At 38.1% G+C, this 11,880-nt stretch overlaps 1 protein-coding gene across 1 annotated transcript; it reads left to right on the top strand.

Moving 5' to 3' along the window:
* The first annotated feature begins 10,781 nt into the window (after window positions 1-10,781).
* Window positions 10,782-11,348, top strand: LOC148295838 (uncharacterized). The gene has a single exon (XM_088250608.1). It carries the CDS (start codon window positions 10,782-10,784, stop codon window positions 11,346-11,348), a length of 567 nt encoding a protein of 188 aa, XP_088106734.1.
* The last annotated feature ends 532 nt before the right edge of the window (window positions 11,349-11,880 follow it).

Raw genomic sequence — 11,880 nt, 5'->3', positions numbered from 1 at the left:
ATAAATTCTGTTTTTGTTCATTTTCGTAGGTCAACTTCTTGGCCTGGGATCAACATGCTCTGGTACTCGGATGAGGTCATGATCTTCATGAGATTTGTTCCAATGGATGTTAACTACAACATATCAAAATTTGAGCTCCATTGGACAAGTATTGCCTATCCAACCAATCCAGCATGTTACCACAGCTCTGGAAATCCGGATTTGGCCAGCTTTTACCTCCTTTGTGTCATCTTAATTTCTTGTTACCATAACTCTTGGTAACAAGGAATTACCTTTGTAAATGAGATATTTTCTGAAGCTTTTGGCATCTTTGTGAAGTCAAAGCTTCATCATGGCAAGGGGACAATGGGCAAAGGCTTTAGAGGAAAGAATGAGTTTTATATTAAAAGTGTGAGCTGGAAATGATGGGCAAAGGAGCAAAGGGAAGTGCAATCTGAAGTGGGAGAGGTTTTGAACGTGGGTAGCCAATTCATTTCAGATTCTACACATTGAGAGCAGATTTTGGAGAGCTTGGAGCTAGGAGAAAGCCAAGGTGCAGCCAAGCAAAGTGGAGAAGAAAGCTTCCACCATTGATGAGCTTGAAGCTTTCACCATTTTCTCAAAATCTGTAAACTCTTTCTAATTTTATTTTGAGTTTGTATTTGGAATGAGTATGAGCAACTAAACTCCATAGCTAGGGCTTAGGTTGAAGCCCTAAACATGATTACCTTATTGTTTTGATGCTTGAGTGTATGAATTTCTAGATATTGTTGATGAATTCCAATTCACCAAATTAATCTATCCTTGATGTGTGTTTTTCCTTGGTTGGCCATCTTTGAAAGCATGCTTCTTGAGATTGTTGGGATTATGTGTATCTTCATGTTATCCTAAGCAATAAATGGATGAAGTAAGAATCATCCATGTGAATTGGTTTCTTGAATACCTAATGTAAACACCATGCTATTAGGATTCTTGTGATGTTCATATTCTCTTTGAACTTAATGGGTTTTCCTTGTAATCGAATCGAAGTACGAACCATACCTAGGTTCGGTTATGAGGAGAGCACAAGTATTGTAGCACGAACCATGCACTTTACGTATATTAGAGAGAATCAATGCGTCTTGAGCCACGACCCATGGTCTTGATTGCGAACATCTTCATCAACACGTTTAGAGTTCATCACTTGAGTATTCATGAACTTGGGTAGAATTGTCTAGGGTGGATTCCGAAACCCTAGTGTTTGTTACATTTTGATTTCACATCTTGATAATTCATCTCTGCCATTCTCATTTAAATTCGAAGTCCATTTACTTACATGCAATAGAAATAGATCACTTGAACCAAATCAAACCCCCCCCCCCCCCCCAATGTGTGTGTGAGTTGTGTGTTTGTTACATTGTGTGTCTTGTTTACTGAATTCTGTTTATTTTCGTAACTGTTTTGGACTTTTGGTCCGCGCTGTGTTCTTGCATTTTCTGTGCTGAATCCAACCGTATAAAGAACGTGAATTTTGGATGTACGGTTGGAAAGTTATAGGCAAAACACTGGACAGAGGTCGAAACTGAAAAAACAGAGAAAACGAATCTGCCCAAAAACGACCGGTCGCTTTTACCTGACGACCGGTCGCTTTTCACGTCAAAATTTGAGTTTCGACTCTGCCCAAAAACGACCGGTCGCTTCTGCCTCACGACCGGTCGCTTTAGCACTGTTCATATGTGATAAAAGGGTGATAAAAAGTGCTGTTTGTGTTTTTCTTTAGTTTTCTTGTGTTGTTTTATTTCTTTTACACTTCTTTACTCATTTCTAGTTTCCCTCTTCCATTTGTGCATTTGTGGTGTGTTAATTAAGTGTTCTCTTTGTACTCAAATTAGAACTTATAGGAAGCCGACAAGTTCTTCGTGGGATCGACCCCGTACTTACATAATCTATACTTCAATAGATTCGTGCACTTGCGGGTATTTTTAATTGGTTGTTTGCACATTAATTTGTGTCCTTTTAGGAATGCAACAGTTGGGTGTAATATTTGGGGGTTAAATTCTAAAATTAATTAAGGGGCAGAAGGAAAGAAAAGCACTATAGGATACGTCTGGTCAGGGGCATGTGCAGTGTGCCCATTTCTACGGTAAGCTTGCTTTTCTCTTCGGCCGTTCAGATGAGTTTGGATGGTGGCCGGGATTGATCCTCATATAGTGTTCTCATTTGAGCGGAGGGCGACATGTGCCAAGCAGCAGCTAGTAGTTTTGAACTAGTGAGGAATTTGACGATGCCTCTCCAGCATTGGTGAAACTAGCATGAGGACTACCATGGGCTCTAGTTCACGTAGCATTTTTTGAAAATTAAAAAATATTACATCTATTCTGATGCGATTCACACTATAAAAGGCTAGTAGCCCACCAAATGTAGCCTAGTAACCCATTGTCTACTCGACTTTGTAGGCTTATAATCATATTAGATTAATTTGTTTGCTCAATTAAGATACATAGAAATCAAATTTTGTTGCGGATATGCCCGAAAAGGAGGCCCAAATTTGTTGGGCTGTCTAAATTATAAACGAAACATACAATTTTACCTTTTTTGTTTAAAAGCTTGGCCAGCATTCGTGGCCAATTTTATCTGGAACAGTCCATCATAAGCGGAAAACTGATCACCTTAGGAAGAACTGCAACATTAACAAATATATTATTACTCTTCGGACCAAAATTCACATAGTATAATTTCTACAGTTAATGGGCTAGTTTTGTGGTTAATTAACTTAGGCCCAACCACCAAGAGCTATTTCAACGTCTAAAAAGGGCTAATTGATGCTTCTGCGCCCCAGGCCCTTCGGGCAGAAGCCAGTCGAGAACACTGACCAACGCATGGTCAACCAGTACTTCGAACAAAAGTGATTGATGCTGCAGTACATCATCTCAGGTAGAGTTGTGTCCGATGCTACAGTTCCACTTCGGACAGAAAGTGTCTGAAGTTACAGTAAAAACCAATTCATGTATTAACAACCAAGCGAAATGGGTTTTAATTACAGCTCGTGGTAAAATCACCAATGCCCAGGCTATTCTTAACTGATTTAATTATTTAACAGTCAGTGTTAACTAATTAAAAAGGCCGGTTTGAGCTTTGGGTCGAAAACAATTCATACCGTTATGCTTCCACAATGTCACACATTAATTTGCTCCAAGTAACAATAAAGAAATCTGATTAGGCAGAGAGTATTCAGTCTTTGGCAAATAAAGAATGGTAAAATATCCAACCTGAACAGTTACATCACATTTTGCACATTAATCACAATATTCAGTCTTTATGGTTTGAAGCAGAAGCGTCCATCAATCTGCCATCCATTTTACTGAAGACCTTGAAGCCTATAAGTTAAGGAAGAGAGCTCAGTGTTAGAGATCCTACAGTGAATCAATCAAACCTATTTTGAACAACCTTCAAACTACGTGATCGGTGCATATTTACATATCATTTTGTACCCTTCTAGCTTATGATTTGGTTATGTTTTTGAGTTAAACTTGTGCTTTTAATCCTTTTTGTGTTTATCTTTCAGTTCATTGAGCTTTAGGTAATAATGAGGGCTTTGGATAGTAAATGATGCAATCCATGCATGTTAGGGCCTAATTTGGATGAATGGATGAAGAGCTTAAAGACAAACTCAATTTTGGCTACAGTCCCCTGCCAGCCCAGTTTCGTAGGTCATATTGCAAGCTTTGTTTCAGCAACCTACATAGCTCGGATGAGGCCACATTCTTCATGAAAGTTGTTCCAATGGGTGTGTAATATAACATATCCAAAATTCAGCCCCATTGGATAAATATGGAGTCTGTTACCTAGCAAACACAGAGCCATGCTCAGGATGGATTTTATCAGCGCGCAAAATGAGTTAGCAATTTGTTTTGGCCTTAACTTCCTCCTCCGACCTTGGATTGGCCCAAATGATATATGGCTGGAAAGAAGACATTCTGAACTTAAAGTTTGAGTGCTTAAAGTCTTAATTTGCTTAAGGGAAGCCCAATTCGTAAGCCCTTGAAGTTGCTGGTCATGCTGACCTCAGGATGAGCTATTATTTCTGGTTGGAAGCTTGGTCATGGTGACATGAAGATGAGCTAGGGCTGATGGTGGGATTTATTAGTGAAGTGCATCAACCATTTCAGATTTTATAATGGTAGTGTTGTATGCATTAGCCATACTTAATTCAGATTTTCAGCTTCCTTAGGCCTATATATAGTGAGGTTTCCCAAGCTTGTAAACACACCCCAAGGGGGGGAGCTCTCAAACACTTCTCTAGAGCTCCCTTCCCTTCTCTCCCTCAAATTCTCTTAGTTTTGCTTTCTAGTTCTCAATTCTAGCTTTCTTTAATGTTTTCTTAGTTGTAATTTATTTTTCTTGTAATGTACATTCTTTCTTAAGTATTCAAGTTTAATTAGTTTCCAAGTTTCAATTATGGTTTTTGTTCTTATTCATTATGCTTATAAGTTAATATGCTAGTTTGAATGATTGATCACCATTTAGGCTTGCATGTTAGCTATCTTGGTTTGAATTAAGAGTATACACCATGCTTTAATTCGAATTGAACTATGAATAGGAAGAGTATGTATGGACATTCGACAACAGGGATTAGATACATACTTGGTTGTTTAAAATGTTCTTCTATGCTTAATGGGTTCCTAATGCTTAATTTTAGGTTAGACAATAAATGATCAAATTAGGGAATTAGGAACACAAGGTTATGACCACACACCATGGCTTAATCATACTTTAGCTAGAATCAATCCATTAATCTAAATTGAACTTGGGAACTTATTTGCTTGAGTTATTTCTTCCTTGTTTTATTTATTTCCTTTCTTTTTCATTTCAGTTTTGTGTAGGAAAACTGAATTGGATCATTCAATCACCAATCCCTGTGGAATCGACCTCGCACTTACATACGCTAAACTACCAACGGTTCGTGCACTTGCGAGTATCACAAGTTGAGGATGCAACTGAATCCATTTTGGTGCAGCTGTATCTACGCAACACTACGCTTACTCTCGACAACCTCGAAGTAACCCAGATTCAAACACTTGCAAAGCATCTCACAGCATACCAAAGCCAAGACTTGAATTGAATCCTTCTCAGTCTTTGAATTCCCAGTTGACAACTCCTGATTGGAATTCTATTCTTTTTCCAAATACATACATTGTCTAATTCCCAATTGACAAAGCCTGATTGGAATTACATTACTATTGTCAATAACCTATACGCTCTGCCAGCATCGTTTGGCATGATTTGATAGTTGGTCTTGATTTCCAACTCACTTAAATCAAACTCCTATCTACGATTCGGACAAGTTCTGACTGCAAATATCTCTGATAAATTCTCATCGGACACTTCTTGAACGGTAAATTAATTAGATGAAATGTGTTGATTTAGACGGTAGGGGAGAAATTGGCAATAAAAATTAGTTCGTGTGCCTAATTTTTCAAAAAAAAAAAAAAGTTGATGTGCAAATTAAAAGTAGCGTATAAATTCAGGAAGTAAATAGATAGTTAATCCTTTTTATTTATTTATTTATATTAATTTGTTAATGCCATGGATTTTTTTTCATGCTACAGGGATTGAGTAAAAGTAAAAGCTCAGAAAACTCTTTTACACAACATGAGATATTATCCGATTCTCTAGCAAGTGATCAAATAATAAATCCAAAAATTGAAGATGTTACGGTGAGTATATATATATAGGCACTTAGATTTTATTCAATTTGGTAAGAAAAACATTTCTATTTCTTATAATAATTTGTTAATGCAAGTTTTTTTTTTCTTCATATTATAGGGACTATATTAATATTATGACTCCAACACTAAGAAAGAAAGGCTCGTTCTACAAATTCAGGATGTTAACGTTCCTACGGTGAGTATAATATATAAAGTTCATTTTTATTGAGGCATCCCTCAATTAATTTTATTTGAGAGATAGCCTTTAGGGTCCACTACAAATATTTTTTCAACGATCTGAACCATCTATTTTTTAAGTCTACATTCATATATCATTCTTGAAAAAAATTAGATAAATCAGAAACTGTTTTGACATCTAATCGTGTCCTACAAAATCAATAAACACAATGCTTCAAGAAAGTACTAAAATTTCAATAATTTAATTGAGTGATCAAATGATATTGGATTCAAGTGATTTTTTGCAGAGATGATAGTTGAATGAATATCTACGAAATAGACAAATTGGATTAGCGAAATAAAATGCGAAGTGAGCCTTACAAGGGTGTCCATCAAATAAACTTATTTGAGGGATCCCTCAATTGAGCGACACTTTTGTATGGGACATTCCGCATTGTATTCGAATGGTCTCAGCCTTTTGTGGTTGGTATTCATTCAAAGATTATCCTTGCAAAAAATACTCATATCCAAAACTATATTTAACCACTCAATTAAATAGTTTTCATTTTAGTGTTTTCTTGAAATACCATGTTGGTCGATTTTGTAATTCGCAATTAGATGTCTTAATGCTTTCCATATTATGTAAGTTTTTGTAAGGATGATCTTTAAATGAATACTTAAAACATAGATGGTTTTGAAGGATGAGCTTATATGCACATATGTATTGTCTTATTCAATTGGCAAGCAAAATCTTTCTAGGTTTTTTGTTATATGTTAATGCAATTGTTTCTTCATACTAGGAACAAATCGAGGGCATGGTAGAGTTGCCCTTATTATCAGCGGAGACATGGTTGAGTACTACTGCTAAAAGCTTCTTTTTGTTTGCCAAAACTGCTAAAAGCTTCTTATTAAAGGTAAAAATATATATTAATCTTTCTTTCTTTTTTTTTTCTTTTTTCTTTCGGTAAAATTTCCAAATAACGCCTAATCAGGCGTTACTTGAAGGAGGAATTTGGGCTTTACAAAGTCCCTCTTCAAAATTTTAGGCATTTCTGAAGTTCTTTCCTTTGGACTCGTAAAACAAGGTAATTGGGCCAGAGGGATTTGCAAATCCCATGGAAGCCTAAGGGCCTGTTCGGTAGAGTGTTTTCAGCATATTCTATGTTTTCATTCTCTGAAAACAGTCGAAATATGCGTTCGGTGGCAAGAGTTTGAAAACATGAAAAACAACTTTCAGAAAACAGATTCAAACTCATGTACAAAAATTGAAAACGCCAAATTATCGTTTTCAATTTATGTTTTCATTTTCTACCCAGCAAAACAGAAACGATAATCAAACCCACCATGGCCACTACTACCAAACCTCACAGACCCAGTCCCCACATCACCACCACCTATCAAACCCAGTCGACACCAACACCACCACCTGTCTGCCGCGCAAATCTCACGGCCTGGAGTTCCGGGCCGAGGGGATATGCGTTAACACGCGGTTTCCTGCTTTTGGGGGCGGTGCGGTTGTGCTCGGGCGTGCCAGCACGGTCTACCGTGCGTCGATGTGTTGATGAGTGTTGGATGGATAAGTGGTGCGCCTGTTTGAATTCGTCTTCTTAATCAAACGATTGTAGCCGAGAGAGGAACTGGTCTCGGCTGTTAGGTCCACGGCCTGAACTACAAGGCCGTTGAGTGATGGTGTTGGTGGTGGGTTTTGGGCGGTGCTCCGGCGAGCTGCTCAGGGAGCGGCGGTCGTGTGATATATGGGGTGAGTGAACGAACAACAAGGATGGTGCTCCGGCGCCTTGAAAATCAAGGGTCGTATGATATATTGATGAATGGATTTTCCTTACAACCTAACACTACTCCTAGGAAAGCAAGTAAAGATATTGAAAGTGCATTACAGGAAAAAATAAGTTGCTCCGTGGGAGGCTTTGTTTTGGTGTTGAACCCTTTGAGCGTAGCTCGAGCCTTGTATTTATAGGGAGAGTCCCTGGAGGAGTAATTGAGGCTGAAAATCTGCGTGGTGGAGCTTGATTAGAGCAAGTGGGCAGTCCAATCGACATTTGGGATCGTGAAGTATGGTGGTGTGACCCCAGAAATCCTGGTGAATCTCGGCTGCCGCTCTCGATCGTGGGTTCTGAACTTCTGGCCGTGGAGACGCATTTATGGCCTGGATAGCTGGTGAACCAATATCTCAAGCTGTCAGAATTCTTGTGAGAATGTCCACGTCTAATCACTCTGATCCGCATCACCAAATCCTGACTTCAATCACTTTCCACCTTCCCTCGTGCATTAAATGCTCCTTCGTGGGCAGTGGGTTTGCTGTATTTAAACAGGCACTACTTCATTAAATGAAGCCTGGGACCCTGTTGTCACGTGATGATTTGCTTTTAATGCCTCTGGCCATGAAATTGCCCGGCCTCGGCCTCGGCCTGCACTTAAGGCCGAGATGATCATGCCTTAGCATTTCTTCTTTTGTATTTAGAAAGGCGAAGTACCCTGGTGAAACGCCGCGTTTTAGTTTTACAAATAAGTGCCTGGGCCGAGAGAAGGGGTTCCTTCGGCCAGCTTATGGCCGTGATTTATCAAGCACAAACACCACCATCCCAATGGAATCACCACCAAACACCCAATCGAACCCAATACACATCATCGCCACCTAGTAAAAAGCAATCGACCCCAGCACCTCCACCACCCATGCCCAATCAAAGCACCATTACCGCCATCACCACCTGATCAGGAGGGGGAGAGAGAGAGAGAGAGAGAGAGAGAGAGAGAGAGAGAGACAGACAGACAGACAGACAGACAGACAGACAGACAGATAGACAGATAGACAGAGACAGAGACAGAGAGACAGAGAGGTGGGTTGATGGGATTCATGGCATGGAAGGAAGGAGTGGGTGCTGCGGCATGAAGAGATAGTGAAAAAAAAGGGAAGGAAGAAGAAAAGAGAAAGGAGGGGAAGAAAGAAAGAAACGGGGCTGGGAAGGAGTTTTTATCTAGCCAAAAAAATTTAATTAATGAATATAGAATATAGAATATATATTTCAATAAACCAATAGGAAACAATTCATACCAAGAAACATATGGAAATTCTTTTTTTATGTGTTCTCCCTTATTTGTTTTTTTTATCTTTTATTTTCGTAGTTCTACCTGTTTCAGAGAAGAAAATTCCACCTTTTTATTTATCATTTTCACTTATTATTAAAGATAATTCTAGGTTTTTATAACATTAGAAATTTTTTATTTTTTATAGAACATACATTAGCAAAAATATACTTGAAAAATAACTCATATATTATTATTCTCAAATTGTACTACCAGACACGTTTTCACTGTTTTTATTTTCTGAATATGTTTTCTAATTAATCTACCAGACGCATTCTTGAATCCTGAAAATGCAAATTCGTTTTCTCGGTTTCATTCTCTGAAAATATTCTCTGAAAACATTATCTGAAAACGTTACCAGACAGGGCCCCTCATCCAAAACAGGCCATAATCCCGTAGAATGTAAAGCATTCTTTTTGGAGATCGGGTTTAAAGTTTATCATTTCATCCCTTTTTTTGCATATGTGTGGGCCTATGCATGCATATGTTTCCCAAAGAACTTTTTTTCAGCAGAGTTGATGTTGTTGATGGTGTTGCTAATTATCATTTTTTTTCGGGTATACTAGTTATTTGCTCCCTAAACTTGTACCTAATTTTCAATTAGCCCCTTATCCTTTTTCTTAAGAAAATTAAGGACTCGATCTTTTTTTTTTTCGCTAATGTGCCCCTCGACGTTAGAATCTGGCACTTCCCATCCATTGTGCCGTCAAGATGAAGGTTAGTTTTGTCATTTCGCATCTCCATTGGATTGAACTAAACCCTTGACGGCAGAATGGATGGAAAGTGCCAGATTCTGACGTCGAGGGGTACATTGGCGAAAAAATATAGATCGGGTCCTTAATTTTCTAAAAAAAAAAGATATGGGGCTAATTGAAACTAATGTGCAAGTTCATGACGGAAATCACTAGTATACTCTGTTTTTTAGGGCGGTTCAGGAGAATGGATATTTTTAATCATTAGCTTCGTCCTGGAGATCTTTTCAGCTATTGGTGATCAGTTGTCCTCCCGAAGAAATCCTGAATATGCGCCAATTGGTATGTCGTTGGCTTCTGTGGCTCTAGCCACTTGCGTCTGCGAACTCATTCTCAACTTTAATAAAGGAAAAGTCGAATCTGAGAGGGCCGGAGAAAGCTCAAGCGATATTTTCCCTCACATTTTTGGATTAATTTGTGGATTCTGTCAGTGGCTGTCCTCCATAGCTCGGTCTGTGTGCATACTTATGAATAAGGAGAATCCTTTCAAAGTAAACATTTTGCCCGTCATCTTTCTTGGGTGTTGGGTTGTTGTCAAACTGAACAATAAAAGGTGCATCACCAAAAACGGCATTCATGAGCAGCTGACCTCCTTAGTTCTTGTCCCCAGTAAATGACAAACTCCAGACGGAGCACAAGGTGATCAAGGCCCTGATTTCGGCCTCCATTGGAAGAAAGACCTCTTTTACATAAGCATGTGTTGGCGTGAATCAACATTCCTATTAGGAATAGAATTTATATTTTATTGTAATTATCTAATTTGAGTAGAATTAGGAGATTTTGTACATATTTCCTACATTCCTATTAGGAATAGAATTTATATTTTATTGTAATTATCTAATTTGAGTAGAATTAGGAGATTTTGTACATATTTCCTATTTTTTTACCCACTCTGTATGTAGTATATATATTTCTCATTGAGAGAAGAATAAAAATATCAGTTTAAACCCTAATTATTTTGAGTTGGTATCAGAGCGGGTTCTGATCCGTCTCTACAACATCAAAACCCTAATCCTAAAAATACATATTTCAGCGGCGCCTAGCCTATACACCTAATCTTTTGCTGCCGCCGCCATCTATCACCATGTCAGATGTCATTGAATCTTCTTCTTCTACTCATATTGTGACGGTTCATACTGAATTGTCCACCAACCTACCTATGATATTCAAATTGAATGGATCCAACTATGAGATATGGGCTTCGATGATCGAACTTCAGGCTACTACACAAGGCAAATTGGGTTACCTGACTGGCGACACTGATGCCCCTGATTCCCAAGACCTGAAATTTGGGAAGTGGAAAATTGCTGATGCTATTGTGAAAAGTTGGATGCTGCGAACTATGGAACCCAATTTGCTGAATATGTTTCATACTCTACCTACTGCTAAGGAAATTTGGGATGCTGTTAATCAGATGTTTTATGATGGCTCTGACATATCCCAGCTCTATGAACTACGGTGCCAGGCTACTCGTCTCAAGCAAGATGGTCGTCCTGTCTCTACCTATTTTGCCGAACTTAAGGCAATCTGGCTTGAATTGGACAAGAGATGTCCTTTTCAGATGAAGTGTGCTCATGATATGAAGACTTTTCAGGTTGCTGTTATGGCAGATCATGTGTATGATTTTTTGGCTGGCCTTGACGATATATAGGTATTGAATGAATGAAGCTGGAAGCACGGAAAACACGACAGGACAACATGATACATTACCTAGTACTTAAGAAGTAGAAAAGCATGAGAAGATTTCAAAAACAAAGGATTATACAGTGAGTAGAATATGTATTTACATATTATGCACATATGTATCGTCTTCTTCAATTTGATAAGCAATAAATTTTCATTTCTTATATATGAATTTGTTAATGCAATTTATTTTTTCATTGATAGGTATTGAATGAAGTTGAAATTGAAAGCATGGAAATCTCGACTGGATGACATGAGACAGTCTCAAGTACTCAAGGAGTAGAAAGTGATCAAAGGATAATTTCAAAAATATATGATACAGTGAGTAGAGCATGTATATAATATATTGCACATATGTATTGTCTTGTAAATCTCAACCGTTGAAAGCTAATAGATCTAATGCTCCAAAAGTTGTGTAATAATTTGTGTGGCACAGATCTCTTGTTCAATTTGAGAAGCAAAACTTTTTCTTTTTTATGTAATTTGTTAATGCAATTTAC

This window comes from Prunus avium, chromosome 3 (assembly GCF_965620075.1).
Source record: "Prunus avium chromosome 3, drPruAviu1.hap1.1, whole genome shotgun sequence".
NCBI classification, from domain to species: Eukaryota; Viridiplantae; Streptophyta; class Magnoliopsida; order Rosales; family Rosaceae; genus Prunus; species Prunus avium.
This window is presented reverse-complemented; position numbering and strand designations above follow the sequence as displayed.